The sequence below is a fragment of the Symsagittifera roscoffensis genome, chromosome 1, assembly GCF_963678635.1.
Source record: "Symsagittifera roscoffensis chromosome 1, txSymRosc1.1, whole genome shotgun sequence".
NCBI lineage: Eukaryota > Metazoa > Xenacoelomorpha > Acoela > Convolutidae > Symsagittifera > Symsagittifera roscoffensis.
Window position 1 is genome coordinate 11,034,176 of NC_087062.1, and position 22,342 is coordinate 11,056,517.

Here is a 22,342-nt window from a genome sequence, read left to right on the forward strand (position 1 = left end):
CGAGAAAACCCTAGATTCGCCCTTACTTGGAGGTACCTGAAATAGGGTAGAAAAAACACCCTACGCCATTGTTGCTTCCGACTCTACAAGAGCAATCGTAATAACAAAAGTTATCCACCTGGTGTAAAAACTAACCAAGCATGTCGGCTACAGCACAGCAGCCCCTGTTGGGCCACCGGGCGACTCTGCTGTGCACGTGTGAGTAGCAGAAGAGACTGAAGGGTCTGAAGAGTGTGGAGTCCACTGTGACTTTGTTGCTCTTCTGAAGTGGAAACGAGGAGTCCTGAACCACACTGCCCACGCAGATTGTGTACTCTGGCTTGCCCATCGACAGCTGAGAAACAAATTTATTCTCTGCTTTCAAATGTTCATTATTAATTTGTTCATAAATTCTTATGTTTTTTACCCTTGCGATAAGCAAGGGTGTTGCAACCAAGTACTAGACTTTTTTCACGAGAACAACTTTGCTCACAAGATTTTGCAGATGTTTCATCTTGCATCATAATCAATTCAACATAATTAATTCAAACAAGCTGTTTTACGAATCCGGCCGTGAACTGATTTTTTAAACCTGAAATTTTTGCTTTTTGGAGTATTGTCCGTTTGTTTATTTTGGTCAGCATAGTTTCCGTGTCACGGTTTCTGCTTGAATGATCAGATTTATTCTAAGTTTCTCAATGCCATTTCTAAAGCTTCATTGGTGGAGGTATTTGAGTTTCAAGATTTTTTTCGCGAAATTTTAGTTTTATTTTTTTTTGCTGTTGAAAAATTTCTTATAATAACTTATTTTTTACAAATTAAATTTGCTTTATTATTTTAACTTAACAACTTCCAGGTTCCTTTCAATTTGGCCCAGAAAAAAAGCGGCTGCGTTTACACCCTAAGGTTTTGGTGTTCAAGTCCCGGCCGGACCGTGGGTTTTTCAGTATGTTTGAAATCAGTTTTTTTTCCTGGTAAAATTGAATAGTCAGACTTTCTTTTCTGTGCGCAAGTTTTGTCGGCTTAGTTGCCCAGCACAGATTTTTTTGATGCAGTAAGAAAGTAGAAAGTTTCATTGAGTTGCAACTTTTTTTCTTTGTAGTTCAGGGGACATGAAATTTTTTCAAACTTTTTTTATCAAATCAGTTTTTTTTTCGGCTCAACTGGTGTCTGCACAAAGATTATCGCTTTTGTTTCCACTTCTAGGTTTTGTTCCGTTGCTAATTTAATATTCAAATCTCTCGCTTGACATGTTTGCCTAGAATGAACTGAATCGAGACATACGAAAACTATCGAGACTTACGAAAGAGTTTTTAGCACTTTTTATTTTTTTCGGATTATTATGTTTGAGATTCATGAACGTTGTGAATACTCTTACATAAATCTTGGTATTTTTTTTCAAGATAAATTGCGTTTTCAATTTTAGTAGCTTTTTATGTTCAGTTCATGTCTTTTGTTAAAAAGAAGGCAAACTCCGCTATCGAGCTGCTAATGTGTAAAGGTCACAAAAAACGTGATCTACATCTAGTTTCGAGAGTGGAATACATTTTTCAGATTTCTCTGTGAAATAAAAATTTTATTTTTCTAGTTTTAATCATAAATTGTTTTTGAATTTCAAATAGCTTTAAGGCCATATATATTTTCTTCGAAATTCGAAAGTTGACGTTTTTTTCAAATAACAGTCAGTTTTTTCATGACTCTTTTCATGACTATTTTCCAACTCTCTATTGGCTACATTTTTAAACTAGCTGTATCGCAAGTGGTGTGCAGCTCCGGTTCGCTTTGTGTTATTAATTCGGAGACATCTAAGAACAAACAAATTTGTCTAATTGACATCTCATCTTCCAGACTTGGTTTTTGTGAGATAGATTATTTATCATAAAAATTAGTTTGCTGAAGTTGGACAATTCATTATGATTATTTTTCTTATTATCATGATTATTATTATTATTATGATTTTGATTATTAATAAACGCATTTTAAGCAACAAAAGCAGTTTTGAATTCAGTTGGTTGGATTTTATTGACTATCTTGGATTCACAATTTTGATTTTATGGATTTTTCATTAATGCATACTTGTATAAAACGAATGAAATTGTCCTATTCTGCCGTTTAAATTGTAAACATCAGGCAAGTTAATGAGAAAACTTATGTAAAAAATTGTGCACTGTCAAAAATTGTTAAAATAAAAGTTGCATTTTTCTGAGTACTCTCCGCGGTTATGTTGGTGCAAATTGGCGCACGATGCGCCCCTAGGAGAATTTTAGGCTTCGCATGTCAAAATGCATGAATCATCTTAACTGACCTTGAAGTTAAACTTGTTCTGAGTGCTGGGTAGAATAGCCCCCACTTGAGATCCGTTGACGATGACCTTGAACCCTGCAATCTGCTCCCTAGTCTCTTGATCCAGCTTCTCCCACGTGATTTCCCCTTCTATCTTGCCAGTGAACTGGGCTATCTTGGCCAGCATCGGCTCCATTTTTTTGTAGAGATCGTTTATTTCCTGTCACAAATTCAAGAAATAACATTATATTTGACAGAAGAAATATTTCAAAAAGCGGATAATGTCAATCAACGCGAGGCCAAAACTATCATATTGAATAAATTATTTTGCAAATTGGTAGGATAGAACAACAATTTTTAACACCGATCTGTTTTTTTTAATGATGGGCGTGAAATCTATTTCTTTTGAGTTCAAAAAGGATAGTTCAAAAACTTCTATAGGGTTGAAAGTTTTTAAACATTTTGTTCAGAAAATGTTAATTTTTACCCTCAACCTATCGCAATAAGTGTATCTACTTGGGTTGTTCAGTTATTCATAGTTTCTTGCCTGCTGTCTCTCCGAACCCTGTTTGAATGAGGCAGATCCATCGAACCCGAGAAGTGACCACCAGCTCCTGATGAGCCGACACATCTCCATTTCCAACTGAGGTCGCTCGTTCACTCCGACTAAGTTCGTCTTGATCACAGGTGCGTGGGGGAAGTGCACTGGTCTCAAAGTGAGTTTGTTAGACTGGAGGAATTGGTCCAAGCCTGCTATCTAAAAATTGAAAAAAAAATGAGATCTACTTAACAATCTCCCACCCCCTATGGTCTCCACCCCTATGAATAAATACAGTAAATTAGCACTGGGCTTTCTATTGAGAATTCTAATTTTGCTGCATTCTGATTGGTCGAAAAATCGACCATTTTGATCTACTTAACAATCCCCCCTTTTCTTGAAAGGGGTGGAGATTGTTAAGTAGATCCAAAAAATGTTAATAACTAAGCTTTGTGGTTTCGTGAAAACATTTGCACATCTGCAAAAGACTGACTCTCACTTTGAGTTCGATGTATATTTGGTAGAGACAGACTGTGGACAGGTTCTCCAGCTGGTAGGAGGTCGTGTCTGCCTCAAGGGGTCCAACTATCATCCGCTTTTCTGTCTTGTTCACGTCCTCCGCCTGATCCTGTCTCATCTTACAGTACACCTGCCAATCAAAATCATCTCAGCTGAATTACCCCAACAGTGAAATTCCCCCAACAGTTGAATCTTAATTTTCACAACCTTTTTTCACGTTTTTTGGATATAATTTCTTGAAAAGCTGCATAGTGACTACTTCATCTAGTTTGAACACATTTGCTCTTCATACCTTTTAATAAAAATTCATGCATATATCTATAAAAGCGAGCAAAAGTTTTATGAAAATGGAAAATATACTGCAATGGGAGTAGAATAGAGCCAGAAAATCATAAGTGGCATATGGACTCTCATTAATGTCTAGTAATGAAGAGCCAGGGATCAATTGAGCAACCCCCGTACCCGGATCGAGGTCCCAGACTCATGTCCAGACTTTCGCGACAAAATTTTGCCATGTCCAGACTTTCCAGACCAAAATTAGGCATGTCCAGACTTTGGCGACCAAAACTTGGCTTTTCCAGACTTTTACGACCATGATGATCCGTCGCGACTCATATTTGGTATATCCAGACTCTCGCGACCAAGAGTTGCCCTTTCCAGACTTTCGCAACCGAAAAACTAAGGCGCGACTTTCGCGACCGAGGCGGATACGGCGCGACCGTGTGGCTCAGGAAACGGCGTGACCGGCGCGACCAAACTTAGCCATTTCCAGACTTTCCAGACCTAGATGGAGACGGCGCGACTTTCCAGACCAGCATGGAGATGGCGCGACTTTAAAAAAGTTTTTCAGGGCTTTCTCGACGGAGGTGGAGACGGCGCGACTTTCGCGACCATGGTGGATACGGCCAATCGAGCCCAATGGTGTAATGTCCAATCGAGCTATCTTCCCCCAAGCAAAAACGGTAAGACGCTACAAACCATCAACAAACGCTAGTAGATGGTTGATGGGTTGATAGCACGCAATCAATTGACCGATTGATTTTTCTTTTTATATGAGTATCGAGAAAAATTTAGAAAAAGAAAAAATTGAAAATCATTTATATTTTTTTTTGCAACTTGTTTTTAATACGTGTTGTTGCTCTAGTCTCGTATCTAAATACCTAAAACTTTTCTCGCAGCACCTTAATATTGTACGCAATCGCTTTTTGTCATTTAGGACAGAAAAAAGCCGCTTTATGTGCCTCAGTTTTATTGATTATTTTCACTCGCTGATTGTAGTTTTTGAGCTTTGATTTTTTAAACTTTGGCGTTCCACATTCGTTGAAGACTCTGGTTCATGATGATTTCTTATTACTCAAATTTTTTTCAAGTGGTTATAAACATGTCTCAAGTAACTTTTGAGCTATTTCCTCCCTCTCCCACGCGAGAATGGTAGAGATTGCTCAATTGATCCAAGGCCAGTGTTAAAACCAGTGAGTTTTTAAAACCATACTGGCTGAGAGTTATTTCAGTTGAGAAACCTAAAATATTCAAAAAATCCAAACAATTTTCCTGCGAAAGAATATCAAGCGAGTGTCAAATTTTTAAAATTTGTCCCATTTTCGGGTACCCTCAGGGATTCGACCCCATGCCGACCCAAAGGGTTCCCTCTTTGTACTATTTTGAGATATCCACTTTTGGCTGACTGACCTTATAAATTATCTAAAGGCGCCTTCGGCGCAAATATATACTAACTTTCAGGGGGGAGCACGCGCCGAAAAAACGCGATTTTTTTGTCAAAATTCTCCAAAACGCCTGAAAACGCCCTTTTTGGCCTGTTTTTTCAAAATTTTGCCTGCGGCGCAGAAATTTTGGCAAAAACAGGGTCTTTTTAGTGCTTTGGCAGAGCTTAGAAAATCAATTTGGTCGACCTAAAAAAAAGGTCGACAAAAATTTCAATTTTTTTTAAAAAAAACTCCCCCCCCCCCTCGAGAAAATCCTAGATCGGCCCCTGGACAAACAACTGATATTTTTTAAAAAGTAGGGCAAACATTCGATTTCTAGTGATCGCTTGAAAGATGCTGTTTTGGCCGATTTTCAATTAAAAACCACGGCAAACTTGCCCAACACTGAACCAATATGAGTTTTTGTCAATAACACCAGACTCAAATGATTCTTCTAATTGATATTATAAACTCTTTGCTTAGTTGTTTTGGTTTTCTTATAAAATTTAATCCTAAGTACAAAATTTTTTTTTGACGTTTTGTATCAAAACGCAACATAGTTAAAATTGAAGACGCAATGTGGAAAGTGATAGAAATTCCTCAATAAAAAATACGTAATTATTGTAGAACTCGTTTGTTTGCAATTTTGTCAACGGCTAAAAGACTCTCTATTGTTTTTGAAATTCTTACGTCATATTATTAAGTAATTATTATATAAATTCAGATGTTTCACCCTGCATATGTTCGATATATTGGTTCCCAAGCTTATCACCCCGTGTTTTGTAACCCCCTTTTTCTTAACCCCCTCTCATATAACCCCATAATCAGATAACCCCACTACAATTTAACCCCTTTTTAAAACCAATTGTTAGAATCAAAGTGAAAGTTACTTGAAAAGGATTCGGAACCATATCGTCGGTAAACATCAAAGTTTTAATTGAGAAAAATTTTGCAAACCAAAATGAGTTAACATGCACGCTGCTAAATGCGTTTTAGATTTGAACAGAAATGACCTTGCCGATAGTCTAGACTTTGATATGAACTTGAAAACGAATCCGACCGACATGATTCAAATTGGTGCATATACAAAACAGTCCAAAACCATTTGAATTTCTTGACCTTGATCTTTTGGCGCCGACAGAATTGATCTACGCTTTGAAAACTCAAACATGGGCTTAATTAAAGATCAAAGAACCAAATTTGTAAGAATTATTCGGATGACAACCAAAGGCCTCATGGTATAGTGGTTAAAGCGTTAGTCTCAAAATCTAGAGATCAAAGGATCGAATCCCTGGCGGCACAAAAAATTTTCCAATTTTCCCAAAAAAGTTGAATTTCGGGTAAAAATGATAACGGGTATACCAAGGGTACAATAAATGGGTTAAGCTTACAGGGTTGGGCGGAGTGAAAAGAAAAGTCAACACCTTGTATGTATTTATTATTTTGCCGGTTTGAAATCGACTGTAGCTCAATTTTAAAAAATCAAGTTTTTGGACGGAAGCGTCTTTTTGCAAATTTGCGATCACTTTCCATATACTGGGATGCGATCCACTGAAGTATGACTGTATGCCATAATGCCAGCCCTCTACAGCATTTGTTGTTCTGGCCAAACCCGATGATGCCGCATCCCTTTGATTCCATAATGAAGGGGGGAATTGGGCTTCCCGATTCGGGACGAGACTTTTGATGTAGTTAGATCCAAAATAAAGGCAAAGCTCGTCAAAGGATTATTTCTCTAACTAGTCGAAATGTAATTACTTTTGAGATGCTAGAGGCATCAAGTGAATTAAGACTAGCTTTTCAGGCCTCAATTAGTAAGCTTAATTGGACTACTCCTGTACTTATAAAAAGGACTTAATTTGAAACAAGTTATCGTCATTAAAAGGGGGTTAAATTGTTGTGGGGTTATCATGTTACGGGGTTATGATATAGGGGGTGTAAACAGAGGGGGTTAAATATCGTAGGGTTAAAGAGTGGGACACCGATATATTGGATGCTTGCTCCAGACCCCCCATTTTCAGTTTCTTGCCTGGTTAGTATTTAAAAAACTCAGGGCAAGAAATTTTTCAATCTCAAAGAGTTAAAATTGGTTCTTGAAAAGGAACCTGTACCAAAACTTACCCAGTACCCGAGAATCTTGACATTCTTGCTGGAGAATGGGCGGCTCCACGCTATCTTGATGGCATTTCCGGTTGTAGTCATAACTTCGTAGATATCCGGAGTGATTATCCCTGGCCAGAGAATAACCAAAGGTTTGGACACCTCGCTATCCAGGTACTCATGGTTGGCTAAAGCCTGCACTTCGAATTTGTACTCTCGACACATTTGACCTAGCGTGAACACATATTCGGTCTCGTAGTTCTCGACTTCGGTGATTTCTTTTCCGTTGATGATCACTCGGTAGCCTATGATGAGGTCGCGCAGGTCTCGCAGGGAAGACCACGAGACGACCAGTTCCTCGAACGAAACTTTTCTGAAAAAAAAAACGTTTTCTTTTGTTGACCGCAAATGTCTGGATGTCTCTGTGCAACATAAGCACAGTGTTTTTTTTCATAAATAAAGATCCCTAAGAAGAATCAAACTAGTCTTTTCTTCGAAAAAGTGGTAGTTAGTCACTTTTTTTAGTCGCAGAGCATTCATTCTGAAGATATTGCACTACTTTACTATGAGAAGTTAGAAATAGTTCAAGTTTTGATGTTTTTTTAAACTAAATTGATAGTTTTGAGAAAAGGAGCTACTCTAACTTCGGTCTGAGGACAGGTTGTTCCAGTTTCTTGGCCGACAACACCGTGATCTGTTTGCTCTTGGTGACCACAAAGCCATGTTCCTCAACTCCGAAGAAGCGGATGAAGTGGTGGATCCCTGGGCCGAAGGTTGAGAGGGAAATGTCCTTCTGGTCAGGGGGGAGGAGCAGTTGTCGGGTCTCGGCCGAATCGAACGAGTTCCACTCAACTTTCACATTAGACACATTTTCTGAAAAAGTATTTCCATAAGCTGAAGATCTCATCTGCCATTCACTGCTGCTCCAGAATCAAGTTTTAGTCATCTTACAATACAACCGTTCTAGAAATATGACTATTTGATTCCCACAGTTGTAGTGCGTTTTAAGCCATCTGAGTTGAAAGATTAAGTGAAAAAACGTTTAATTTCAGTAATAATCTCAACTTTCTGTCGTACCACTGTTTAGATCCATGATCCTGAACGCCATCACAGTGTCTGTCAGTTCCAACAGCCCCAGTTTAACTTCTCCCCTTTCCCCTCCTAAACATGCAGAATCGCCGCAATTTAGAATACTATCTTTTTCAGAATTTTCGTTAAGGGAGTTTGCAAAACTTTTTCGAAAACGAGCTCACCTGTATAACTAAAAAGACCTTCTATAGCTGAAAAGTTTCTGCGACGCTTCCTAGGGTTCAAGGTTCGACCAAAAAGTATGATTTTTTTCGGCGTGCGATCTCCCTCGCGTTTATTTGATGTATTAGCGCCAATGAGGAAGTTAGAACTTTTAGGGTCGGTGGGTAGGCTATGTTCCAAAAAAAGTTAGGAAGGCAGTAGCACCCCTACGGGATTCGATCCCCTGACGTCTCAAAGGGTCCCACCTTTGGCACTATTTTAAAACATACTTTTTTGGATGACCGACCTTAAAATTTTCCTGAAGGCGCATTATATACTACATTTTTATACTACATTTGAGAGAAGGGTGCGCGAGTAAAAAAGCGATTTATTTGGTCAACAATTTTTGATCAAAAAGTGTCTAAACACGCTTTTTTTGGCCTGTTTTTCAATAAGTTGCCTGTCAAATTCATGAGAGAGGAGGGGAAGGAATTTAGGGAAATTATAGCTTCAATTTAATGTTTTTTAAAGTTGCATTCTTATTATGGCACCTATTTTGAGATCTACCAAGGTTGGAGATCTACCGGGTTGGAGAGCCGGTTTTTTTGGAAGTACTAAAAAGATCAAAAAAACTCAAAGTTCTTAAGTCACCTATTCGGCGCTAATTCTTTTTGAATTAATTCTAGCCCTGACCTGTGCCAGGAAGTCTGTCGGATGAGCCGAAGTTGAGCTCCACATTTGCGAGGCCATGCATGTCTATGTACATCTGTTTGTACAGTTCCATTGTGGCCATGTCTGTGCGCACTATGAGGGGGTCACTCAACTCAGAGTGGGGCATGTCCGGGTGGGAACTGGAGGCCTGTACTTGGATGTTGTACTCTCTGCAACAGTTACAAAAAAAAACTAAACTGTATTACAACTAAAAAGTGAGAAAAAAAACACACTAAAACGATAATGTAGAAAGTTTAAGGGAAACTTAGTGGGAACGGGAATTTTTTATAGTCTTCCGAACAAGAATAGCCATTTGTTGTGCAGGCACAGAATGTTACAATCCCCGTCAACTTTTCCAGAAATAGATTTTAAACGAGATAAATTTTTGAGTTTTTTTTGTGGTTTTCTTAAGCCCCGTTTTGCTAACCAATTTTGAGCAGTTTTTTTTTTTGCTTTTTTGCAATTATTTATAGCATGTTTTTGACTAACTGGTCAATTTTGCTGGCGATTTTGGCCTTGAAGAACCCTGGTTCCAGCATATTCCCAGCTCTCCTCCCGTCTATGTATGTCTGGAATCCTCTGGTCTGGTTCGGTCCACTGGCTCCTTCATGCATCCACTCGATGATGAAAAAGAGTCTGGACACGTGGTGGATATGGACCAGTGGTTTGGGAGGTTGGCTCGGAACCTACGAGCAGATACCAATATTCGATTACATATTTTTTTTTCATAAAGCAAAGGAGAATATGACACTTTGCTAGGGACAAGTAACGTCACGCAGAGGCGGCTCTAGGACTTTCTCGAACAGAGAGGGGTGGCAAGTTATCAAAAAATTGGCGAAATAATTGATGTCCTTTTAAATTTTCTTTGGCCGTTTTTGGGCACTTTTTGAAAGGCTTTGACCAAAAAAACTGAAAAATTAGTATGAATGGGCGCCAACGGCGTCTTTAGAAAATATTAGGGTCGGTCAGCCGAAAATGGATGTCGTAGAATAATACCAAAATGAGGACCCTTTGGCTGGTGAGCGGATCGAATCCCTGAGTCCCCCTAAATCCACCCCTGACGTACTCCAGAATTTTGAAATTTGAAAGATTTCATCTCACAAAGTTAGCTCTGTTTTTTCAATATTTTATTATTGCCTATACGATTTTGCGCATGTCTACTCGTCTTAGCGTCAAACGAAAAGAGGTGTAATTGGCGTGTAATTGAAATCAGTGCCGACTGACCTGATAAGTGAGCATTTCACTCCTTTGAGGTTCCTGTCCGTCGTTGAAGGACACAATCAGCAATATTCTGTAGACAGATCTAAACAGAGGAGGAGTTTATATGACCGTGACCGTTAGATGCATCTCATAGCTTTAGGTCTTAGTATCAACCCCAACCGAATCCCCAGCCCCAGTTCTGGACTACTTACCCTGCCCTATCGACTGGAATGAGAACCCAGCTGTCGTGACATGCCACAGTTACACTGTAGACCTCATCACTGTCAGTGTCACTCTCCCACACAACCTAAAGTCAAAACAATTTGTTTCGCTTTTCGAATTCAGATTATTTGTCCGACTTTCGAACAGAGTACAGAAGATCATGATATTAATTATCTGCGACAACACCTTCACGCGCACATCATGCAACGAAACTAAAAAAATTTCAACGGTGAAAGATTTCGAACAGCAGCAGTTCACAGCTTCCATATAACTTACATGCTTTGGTGCCAATCAGGGGCGGATCTGGGGGGGGGGGGGGGGGGGGGGATTCGACCCCTCAGGGATTCGACCCCCTCACCAACCAAAGGGTCCAGGGTCCCCCTTTGGTTTTATTTTATGACTTCCGTTTTAGGCCGACCAACCCTTAAATTTAGTCAAACGTTAGGGTTGGTCGGCCTAAATGGAAGTCGTAAAAGAATACCAAAAGAAGGGAAATTTGAAAAAAAAACAGGTCTCAATGACGTTTTTGGGCACTATTTGGAAAATAAGACTAAAAATTGCGTATATAGTATATCAAATTTGAAAGGAGCGCACGCCGAAAAAACGCAACTTTTTAGTCAAATTTTCCAAAAAGTGCCCAAAAAACGGTTTTGAGACCTGTTTTTTTTTCAAAATTTGCCTTCGGCGCAAATTTTTGAGTCAAAATAGGAATAGGGTCTTTCTAGTGATTTAGGAGAGCTCAGAAAATCAATTTGGTCGACCTAAAAACCAGGTCAACAAAGTTTTCAAACTTTTTTTCGAAAATCCGCCCCTACCTTGGAGAGAAAATCCTAGATCCTCCAGTCGTACCAATACTACTATTATGAGAGCACCATTGACACCAGATTATGGGAGTATTTGGTTGCTAACATGTCTTCAAGTTGAGAAAACCCACTATTTAGAGTGGGTTCAGAAAAAGAGTCTTAACTCAAGTTGACCCCAAGCCCGGAATTCTTTAGTAAAAGGCGAAAGAATTTCACGTTCAGGATTGGAGTCTAGAGCGTATTGTACTCTCACCCTGCGGTAGCTCGTTCCTTCTATTTGTAACTCACAAATGATCCCCATCAAATTGGGAATTTTTTGCTTGCTCTTGTGAAATTCGAGTTCAAATGCTTTTGAGTTCTAATAAGTTTTATCAGTTATCACAAACATTTGTGCCATCTGTTTCAAAAACCTTTTGGAAAGTCAGCTATCCGAAATGCATAATTTAAAACCATATATGGTGCAAATTTTCTTGAATGGCGTGTATCATTTTGAAGCAATTCATTTTTTGACGCGCAGAAACTTGAAAATAAATCCGAAACACCAAATCCGAGACGCCAAATGTTCGCGTAAAATATTCGGCCATTCCGTGTTGTGGCTTTCGAAGTTATCGTTTTTGAAATTCATAAAATCCACAATTGGTGTTCGGTAAGCCGATTACCAAACTCGGGGGAGTGTGTCAAACTGAAAGTAGTCAGTTCGTGATATGCACATATAGTACCGGATTACGCTGCCGAATGAATAGATATTTTCGCCGCCCTCCCCTTATTATCCTATTAAACTGCAGAAAAGATTCGCTTCTTAGCGCAATATCTAGAGAAAGATGGGATCTCGTTAACTCATCTGGGGGTAAATGAATTAGGAATTATAATCAAGTGCAATAGGTATTGTAATCTCACTTCGAAACTGTCGATGCCCATCTCGGCGTTGGTCTTTGTCGACGCCTGGTTGTTGTTGCCCCCCTTAGTTAGTCCCCCCTTGTAGATGACCCATCTGGCTCTGATGTATCCCTCCTCGTTTTTGCCCTCCGCACACTGTCTCACAAACTCACAGTCGAATGCCTGGATGATTTGCTTGCCTGTAATGATCGAGACAGGAAGTTAGACCAAATAAAAGGTCACCCTTAGTATTACAAAATAGTACAAATTAGTACAAAGGGGGGCTCCTTTCGGTCGGCAGGGAGTCAAATCCCTGAGGGGGAGGGGGAGGGTGAGGGGAGGCGTCCGCCCCGCTCCGCCTTTCCCCTAAATCCGCCCCTGCTTAGTATTATATTTCATTCTTTATCCTTTTGCTCAGTTTTCGAGAAAACGCCATTTTGTAAAATTTTTTTTATAAAATTTCGAAATACTTTGAAAAACACTTACTCCTTAAATATTTATCATCTATATTTACACGTTAACGTTTTATGTTGCTCAGTTTTCGAGAAAACGCCATTTTGTAAAAGTTTTTTGTAACATTTTGAAATACTTTGAAAAACACTTACTCCTTAAATATTTATCATCTATATTTACACGTTAACGTTTTATGTTGCTCAGTTTTCGAGAAAACGCCATTTTGTAAAAGTTTTTTGTAACATTTTGAAATACTTTGAAAAACACTTACTCCTTAAATATTTATCATCTATATTTACACGTTAACGTTTTATGTTGCTCAGTTTTCGAGAAAACGCCATTTTGTAAAAGTTTTTTGTAACATTTTGAAATACTTTGAAAAACACTTACTCCTTAAATATTTATCATCTATATTTACACGTTAACGTTTTATGTTGCTCAGTTTTCGAGAAAACGCCATTTTGTAAAAGTGTTTTGTAACATTTTGAAATACTTTGAAAAACACTTACTCCTTAAATATTTATCATCTATATTTACACGTTAACGTTTTATGTTGCTCAGTTTTCGAAAAAACGCCATTTTGTAAAACTTTTTTGTAACATTTTGAAATACTTTGAAAAACACTTACTCCTTAAATATTTATCATCTATATTTACACGTTAACGTTTTATGTTGCTCAGTTTTCGAGAAAACGCCATTTTGTAAAAGTTTTTTGTAACATTTTGAAATACTTTGAAAAACACTTACTCCTTAAATATTTATCATCTATATTTACACGTTAACGTTTTATGTTGCTCAGTTTTCGAGAAAACGCCATTTTGTAAAAGTTTTTTGTAACATTTTGAAATACTTTGAAAAACACTTACTCCTTAAATATTTATCATCTATATTTACACGTTAACGTTTTATGTTGCTCAGTTTTCGAGAAAACGCCATTTTGTAAAAGTTTTTTGTAACATTTTGAAATACTTTGAAAAACACTTACTCCTTAAATATTTATCATCTATATTTACACGTTAACGTTTTATGTTGCTCAGTTTTCGAGAAAACGCCATTTTGTAAAAGTTTTTTGTAACATTTTGAAATACTTTGAAAAACACTTACTCCTTAAATATTTATCATCTATATTTACACGTTAACGTTTTATGTTGCTCAGTTTTCGAGAAAACGCCATTTTGTAAAAGTTTTTTGTAACATTTTGAAATACTTTGAAAAACACTTACTCCTTAAATATTTATCATCTATATTTACACGTTAACGTTTTATGTTGCTCAGTTTTCGAGAAAACGCCATTTTGTAAAAGTTTTTTGTAACATTTTGAAATACTTTGAAAAACACTTACTCCTTAAATATTTATCATCTATATTTACACGTTAACGTTTTATGTTGCTCAGTTTTCGAGAAAACGCCATTTTGTAAAAGTTTTTTGTAACATTTTGAAATACTTTGAAAAACACTTACTCCTTAAATATTTATCATCTATATTTACACGTTAACGTTTTATGTTGCTCAGTTTTCGAGAAAACGCCATTTTGTAAAAGTTTTTTGTAACATTTTGAAATACTTTGAAAAACACTTACTCCTTAAATATTTATCATCTATATTTACACGTTAACGTTTTATGTTGCTCAGTTTTCGAGAAAACGCCATTTTGTAAAAGTTTTTTGTAACATTTTGAAATACTTTGAAAAACACTTACTCCTTAAATATTTATCATCTATATTTACACGTTAACGTTTTATGTTGCTCAGTTTTCGAGAAAACGCCATTTTGTAAAAATTTTTTGTAACATTTTGAAATACTTTGAAAAACACTTACTCCTTAAATATTTATCATCTATATTTACACGTTAACGTTTTATGTTGCTCAGTTTTCGAGAAAACGCCATTTTGTAAAAGTTTTTTGTAACATTTTGAAATACTTTGAAAAACACTTACTCCTTAAATATTTATCATCTATATTTACACGTTAACGTTTTATGTTGCTCAGTTTTCGAGAAAACGCCATTTTGTAAAAGTTTTTTGTAACATTTTGAAATACTTTGAAAAACACTTACTCCTTAAATATTTATCATCTATATTTACACGTTAACGTTTTATGTTGCTCAGTTTTCGAGAAAACGCCATTTTGTAAAAGTTTTTTGTAACATTTTGAAATACTTTGAAAAACACTTACTCCTTAAATATTTATCATCTATATTTACACGTTAACGTTTTATGTCTGAGTCAGTGAATCGCAATTTTTGGGTCAAAATTTTTCACAAGTTTTGCACGTAGTCGACCAGATGCGCTTAAACGTGCATATCACCTTTCCCAATTTTCAGGGTTTTCCCTATCAATAAAATTTTTTGTCGGTGAGCGAATGATTCAATTTAGTTGCTTCGTTTATTTTCAGCCACATAATTTTTTGAAATACCAAAACATTTTTTTCCCACGGGTTAACTTGCCTTTCTGTACATCTGGGAGGGTGATTGACACTGGGAGAGAGTAGGCGAAGTCTTTACTCCTTCCGAACGTGGACTGCATCTCAGGGTCCTAAAAATCCTCATCTAAGTGCACTTCAGATAACCTCAGAAAGATTCAAGTACTTGAAATGGTTTCTAAGACGCGAAAAATCTTGGAATTAAAATATACTCGAATTCGATCTTGTTTGGTATCATATTAAAATTGTTTTCATTGATGATTCGGTTTCCTAAATAAACTTACAAGTATTTTTCATTTTGACTGTCGAAAACGCATCAAAAAGTTTCCGTTTTTGAGACTGGTTCACAGCGTCAGTAAAAAAAGAATAATCTGCAACTCTAATTTGCAACTCTGTGACCTTATCATCCCAATTTTCGTAAGGAAAGTAACGGAATATATGTGCTCGGTGTGGTTTTTTTAGACAAATTTCGACTTTTTAACTAGCCTTTTTTTGACGGAATTGTTTTTGTTTCATTCAAAAAATGTTGATAACTTGAGCTTAAATTGGAAAAGATATTTTACCTGTGATTATATTTTGTTAAGTTATAAGGGTTTAAAGATTACCATTTGGGCCAATTTGGGACAATCAACGCGCAATATATTTCGCGCTATTAACGCGTAAGCGGAGATTTAATTCGTCTTAAAAATCGTTCCAAATTGGTTGTGGTTGAACGAAGCTTATTTGCCATAATTGATTTGTTACAAGGAACGAATTCTATCTTTCTGTACTTTATATGGCGTGTGGGGGGATGATTTTCATAAAAAATTTCAAATTTTAGAAAAAAAAAATTTCATTTTATTTTATTTCATTTCATTTTTTTATGTTATTACTGCTGCTCCATAAACCTTAAAAGGCAGTCGGAACATTCAGGGCTTCGCACTGATACGAGAGTCTTGTTTCTTTTACTTTTCACGCTAAATTAGCTACCACAAAAATCATTTGAGGTTTTAATTAAACCTAGATTTGCTAATCAAAAAAAAACTTTCGGAAAAAATCGACTTTGGAAATTTTAATCGTAACTGAAAAGACTGGAAATTGTGACCACGTTCAACCACTTTTGTGCTTCTTTTTATTTCTTCGCTACAATCGCAAATGCAAAAGTATTCGTACAGCAAAGTCCGATTGCTTTTCACGCAAAATGGATAGAAATGAGACGAAAATAGCTTGTTTTAAAATCACCATAATTAACCAGATTTTCTTTCTCTCTATTTTTTTTCTTTTTTTTTGGCTTCATGTTGTAATTTCAGAAAAATGGATTTTTAAGCGTTTATGCACTTTTAAAGGTTTTGATTGATATTTTATTGCAGCGAAAGGAGCCTAATAAACTGTGCATCTAAAATTGAGATAAGTTTATCAATTGACAATTAAGGGGACAAAAAAATTTGCTTCCATCGATCAAACTCTTTTTTCGCCTGTTTATTTGACAATTTGGGAAAAGTTTGAGTTTTCAGTGCAAATCTGTACAATTGTTGGTTCTTAAGCAATTAACTCTTCCTAATTTCAGCATCAGAAATAATAAGCTCCTTTTGTACAAATAAATCAAAATTGATTCAGCTAATATAATCTAAAACTGCATTGAATGCAAAGAACTCATTCTCTAAAAATATATTCGTGCAAAAAGGAAAACTAAGAAATAACTTTCGAAACAGATTTTGTACTCATTATGCATAGAACGCAATCAAAACTTTAGAGCTTAAAGTTTACTGTGAAAGCTTTTGCTTTGTGACTATACATTCAATCGACTACAGTTCCTTTTATTTTCTTTTAAAAAATCAAAAAGACAACAATTAATTTTCGAAAAACGGAAGACAAGGAAAACCATGATTTCATACAGTTATTATCAGCTCATTCGCTAAAAGTTAAAAGAGCACTCAGTCACTTGTGCTGAGCTTACATTAGGGACAGTTTGTTAGCAAACTATTCGTTCAGCATAAATCAAGATCGAACACTTTTTTGCCTTTTATTCAAACTTGGTGGAAGTGAGACAAAAAAATTTTGGAATAAACAATACAAAAAAATTTCATCAGATTTTTTAAAGTTGAATTCTCAGCTCATGTTTGACCCAAAATCAGTCAAGGGAGTGTATGCATTTTCTTAAATTACGCACAATTACGCAACATCGTTTTTTTGTTTTATTTTATCAAAAAACCAATTATTCTGTGCTCTCCAAATTGAGAGAAGCTTATTGATTGACAACCGATGGAATGAAAGTATTAGGCACCGTAAGAGATGGAGTTCGTACAATAACTCGCTATTTTAGAATATTCTATTTGTTTGATGCAAGTCGTTTTATTTTTTCAATTCTCGGGCAATTATTGTGTTGAAAATTTTGGCAGCAGAACTTAGTTTGCTCCTTTTGGTACAAAAAAAATCAAAATTAGTTCAACCCACAAAATCTAAAGTAGTAGCAAAATTAGTGAAAACTTATCATGAGCCTTGAAATGCAATCAAAGTTGTAAAGCTAAAAGTTTGCTGTACAATTTTTACTGCGTGACTGTACGTGAAGTTGAATTTCGCCCGTTTTAAAATTGAACCAAAATACTAATTGTATTTTTAAAAAATTAAAAACTGACATGAAAATCAAGAGAACTGGTTTCATTAAGCTATTATCACCTTATTTGTCCCAATTGTTTTGAACCTAGTTTTGCTATCCGCAAAACTCTATTCTGTAGCACAAGACTTCTCGTAGATCAGGGCAAAGCCCTGAAGGTTCCGACTGTCCCTTCATTCATATCGAATAGTTTTTGGAAAAATAAAATATTGAAAATTTATAAATTTTGGTTAATATCAAAGTGTGTTCAGCCGTACACATTTAATACGACCGATCTGACGAGCTAGCCTCAATTCAATTTGGATTGATTTTGTTGTGCGGGATAATTCGCCACGCATAAGTAATTCGCATTACGCTCTCAGCAATATGAATAAATTTTTAAAGCGCACATAATTTAGTCCAGAACATTTCGGCAATTTTCAAACCCCCAGAAATTTACAAAAATAAGTGGAGGTAAAATATGTTTCTAAATTTGAACTCAGGAAGTCAATGAGATTTTAAAAAATTTTGTTGAAAACTATTATTTCTATCGGCGAAAATTGACTGAATAAAAAAACTAAATCTAGAATAAATTTTCCGTTTTCTTTCGAAAGTCGGAACAATCAAATAATTAAGTATGTTTAAAAAAATGAAAAGTGCGCAACTTAAAACAAGAATCAATCATTTATAAATTTAATTTGAAGTAAAGTGGCCTAGAAAAGTATGAGTACAGCACAATTTGAGCTCAAAAAGTTTTATTGTCGTTTATGCAAATAGGATGGCATTGAGACAAAACATGTTTGATTAAAAAAAAATTCGCAACATTCCATATTAAACATTTAGTTTAGAAGCTTAAGTTTTTTGCAAGTTTTTGCATTTTCATGTTTTCATTTAAAAAAGGTACGCAAAAATGACTGGATCAATTTTTAAATTTGTTGCTTTGAAAAGAACCGATTAGTCTGTGCTATCCAATTTGAGAAAAGCTTAATGATTAAAATTGACAGCATAAAAACGTTTGCATAAAAATAGGAGTTTTTTGCTGTAATGACTTGCTATCTGAAAAAGTTTGAATTTTTGATGCGAATCCACTTTTTTGTCAACTTGCAAGCAATTATATTCTTTAAACAGAACTTGAAAGGCTGCAGTACTTTGTGATACCATAAGTTGGAAATCAATTCAGCCCACAAAAAACATATTCTTTAGTAGCAGAACTTGAAAGGCTGCAGTACTTTGTGATACCATAAGTTGGAAATCAATTCAGCCCACAAAAAACATAGATTTGCAAATAATCTCAATGACCGGAAAAAATTCAATTGCAAAAAACGCTGTGATTTTTTTGAAGAGTTTTATTAGAAGCAATTTTTATACCCAATGAGCGTAAAACGCGATCAAAATTGTGGAGCCACAAAATTTGCTCTATATTTTTTTTGCTATTGACTGTACGTGAAATCGCGATAATAGCGCGCGATTTTTTGAAACTGAAACAATAACAAAAACAACTTCGAAAAACTGAAAACCGAAATGAAAACCAAAAAGTGGTGTTATTAAGGTTTTATATCATCTCATTCTTTCAGATTATTACCTAGTTCGATCTTCTTCTCTTCTTCCGCTATTTAGAAAAAAAACGAAAACTAAAGTTTTTACACCCACATTTGAAACATAAGTTTTTTTTTCAAGTTTTCTCATTTCTATTTGCTCCAGCCTGCGCTCATTGCACAGCAGCCGGTTTTGGTTGTTACCTTGTAGAGATGGTACGTGGATGTGATGGTGGCGAGTACCAGATGATATGTCTTCCCTGGCTGGCACTTGGTCAACACGGCCAGCTGCTGGTTGACATCCACAGGCTGGTTTGTTTTCCCGTTGATCACCACTCGGTACTCTAAACGCACAGGTTTCACACAAAAAAAAAACAAATCAAAAAATTACGAGGGTTAAAATTAGCATAATTGGCCGCTCGATCTTCCCCCGTATTCATGGTTTATGGCTTAGTTTCCATACTGATACTTACATACAGAATGTTCTATTTATTTTTTACATCTAGTTATTACTAGTTTTTCTCAATATTTTTTTTAAAGAAAAATGAGAAGCAGCAGAGTTGATTTTTTAAAAAAATTTAGCCAGTATCGATTGCTCGACTTATACTTTGGCTTTCGAAGTCTAGAAATAGCAGTTTTGGGACCGAATACCCGCGGCAAACTACTTTAAGTCAATCAGAAAGTCGAAACATATCCAACTTTGGTCGGGACGGTCGAAGCATACAGAATTTTGAGAAAGATATTCGAAACATCAGTAACTCGTAAGCTCTCAACTCGGGAGCTTCAGACCAGCCCGAAAACTCTTCTTATGTGAAGGTACATCCAATTTTGAAGGACGACTGACCTATGGTTAAAGACTTCCCAGAAGATGGTAAGCTACACCAGGGGCGGATCAAGGAACTTCTCGAGGGGAGAGGCGAATTTTCAAAAAATATCGAAAATTTTGTCGACCTTTTTTTAGGTCGACCAAATTGATTTTCGCAAATATTTAGAAAGACCCGATAGGTTTGAGTTTATTTCGTTAGTCAGCCATTTTAATTTCTGTCCAATGTTTAGCTGCTAAACATTGGACAGAAATCAAAATGGCTGACCAAAATAAACTCAAATCTATATCAGTGCGCGGTAGCAGCAGAAAAATATATAGCTTGCCTTTGAGATCTCTCCGGATAATCTTGGTCGCAAACACGTTGTCTGGATTCCTGTGTGTGCATGGTTTCGCCCATGACACTCGGATACTTGTAGGCGTGTATCCAGTCAGAACCAAATTACTGGACTTGATGGGCGCCGGAGTCCGGATTATGAGGGGGTCATACACGTGCACAGAGTCGAACTCTTCTTCTTGGTCCGGATTTTGGGCTGACTTTTTGCTCAATTTCTTTCCTTTCTGATTCTCGGGTGGCAGCTTTGATGTAGCTGAAGAAATAATTGTTAAGTTCACATTTTTGTCGCTGCACTAAAAACTGTCCAACTTTTTTTAAAACCATCTCAACCGTTTAAAGAGCTCATCAAAGGCTAAACAATTACAAGAATAAAAATAGCTGCTGCTCAAGCTGCGAGTAGCACAGATTATTTGGACCACATTCTTTTTTCAAGTTGAACTTTCTTTTTTTATTATTTCATCGTTTTTTTTGTGTGTTTGGAGAGGGAATAAAAACTAGTTAAGAAAACGATTAGATGTTTTTTTAGCAATTAAATGTATCAATATTTTTAGGAATTCTATATCACACTTTCACTATAAATTCTAATCTTTTTCCACGAATTTTCTGTGTTTAGCATTGGTATGCATAAGACTATTAATCCGTAAGAAAAAAGGCTAACACACGAGCTGTTCAGTTTTTCATGGAGAACCGCTGTTATGCCCCTGGTTGAAATTTACATGCATTTTTTAGGTTATTTTTCTGGGCTGGGTAATGTTGCCTCACCCTCTAGCAACGAGCACGGATCATGTTGGGCCTCGAACATCCGACCTTTCGTTATACAGACGGAGACGTAACCACTTCACCACCGCTCCTCAAAATATTTCTACCTCATGCCAGATTTTTACATGAAAAAGCTTACAAAGTTACAACACCCGATTACAAAGTTCCCTTTTACTTGGTAGTCGGAACACTTAGCAAAAGTCAAACTATAGTAAAGATGACAGAAACAAAAACGACAAAATTTTTTTAACTGTCCACAAATTGTAGAAATAAATTTGGAAATAAGGTAATAAGACATTGGCATGGAAAATCATACCTTCAAGGTTGATTTGATAAACAGTTGCCGGCTCCAAATCAGACAGGGTAAAACGCCGAGCCTCCGGGTCGACGGAAACACAGTCAAAATACCTCGTCGATTGTCCACCGACATTCTCCGAGTACTCGTTAAACGACACGACCTGCTTCTCGTACTTCAGTTCGACCGAATCATCATTCGGCGAAGTGAATGTCGCCCATTTAAGCGTGATTGAATTGGGCTTCAGCTTGCTAATGACTAGACTTCTTATATCCTCTTTGGGCAAAGTCAAAGAGCTTAAGGTTACATAAGGCAGCCAGTGGTTGACAATTTTTTCGAATCTCATTTCTAGAGGAATCTCGGTCAAGTTTTTCATTTTCTTGTCCTGGCACGCTTCAAAGTACCTGTCTGAAATCACCATTAGAGTGAAATCCCACTGGGTAGTATGGGCTAAATCGGGAACTGTGAATTGGGTTTCGGTGGGAGGAATATTGAAGCACTTCGTCTCAGTATCTGGAGGATCTTGATCCGCTTCAGTCTCAAAAAACTGTTCTCTCACTTCAATTCGATAACCTTAAAGAAACAAATTGCAAAAAAAGTATTAACTGATTTGTTTCACATTTTTTTTGGAAGTAGTTTAATTTTTTTTGCTGCTTGGCAATTTTAATCTATAAATTTTCATTGGCCAATGAAAATTTTTAGATTAAAAATTTCGAGCCCAAATGTTTGAGTGTCTTTTGCAGTGTATAAAATTGAATTTTAGTTTTTTTATGAGTCTTTTTCACACTAAAAAAATAGTGAAGCGAAAAAAATAGGGAAGCTCATAACCATTTGCGTGTTCCAACAAGGATAACTGGTTGCTGTGCAAGTAGCACAGAACGTTCCAAGCACATTTATATAAAACTACAAAAAAATCTTTATTTTTCAAGTTGGTGTCGTTTTGTGTGTGTGTGGTGTGTCATGAAAAGAAATTCAAAATAGGC

General features: G+C 36.4%; 1 protein-coding gene and 1 non-coding gene across 5 annotated transcripts in view; both read right to left on the reverse strand.

Moving 5' to 3' along the window:
* Positions 1-22,342, reverse strand: part of LOC134857250 (uncharacterized) — a 67,667-nt gene that overhangs the window by 11,992 nt on the left and 33,333 nt on the right. For all 4 annotated transcript variants that reach the window (XM_063873633.1, XM_063873631.1, XM_063873630.1 and 1 more), the window contains 16 exons: positions 21,381-21,932; positions 20,295-20,558; positions 19,350-19,489; positions 15,064-15,151; positions 12,186-12,364; positions 10,476-10,570; positions 10,288-10,366; positions 9,553-9,749; positions 9,046-9,233; positions 8,200-8,283; positions 7,767-7,995; positions 7,144-7,495; positions 3,300-3,449; positions 2,810-3,019; positions 2,285-2,482; positions 136-334 (listed from right to left, as the gene is read on the reverse strand). In XM_063873633.1, coding sequence (XP_063729703.1) covers positions 136-334; positions 2,285-2,482; positions 2,810-3,019; positions 3,300-3,449; positions 7,144-7,495; positions 7,767-7,995; positions 8,200-8,283; positions 9,046-9,233; positions 9,553-9,749; positions 10,288-10,366; positions 10,476-10,570; positions 12,186-12,364; positions 15,064-15,151; positions 19,350-19,489; positions 20,295-20,558; positions 21,381-21,932 — 3,204 coding nt within the window. The remainder of the gene's footprint in view (positions 1-135; positions 335-2,284; positions 2,483-2,809; positions 3,020-3,299; positions 3,450-7,143; positions 7,496-7,766; positions 7,996-8,199; positions 8,284-9,045; positions 9,234-9,552; positions 9,750-10,287; positions 10,367-10,475; positions 10,571-12,185; positions 12,365-15,063; positions 15,152-19,349; positions 19,490-20,294; positions 20,559-21,380; positions 21,933-22,342) is intronic.
* Positions 11,414-11,528, reverse strand: LOC134857343 (U5 spliceosomal RNA). Its single transcript, XR_010164901.1, has one exon. It is a non-coding gene; the product is annotated as a U5 spliceosomal RNA (small nuclear RNA).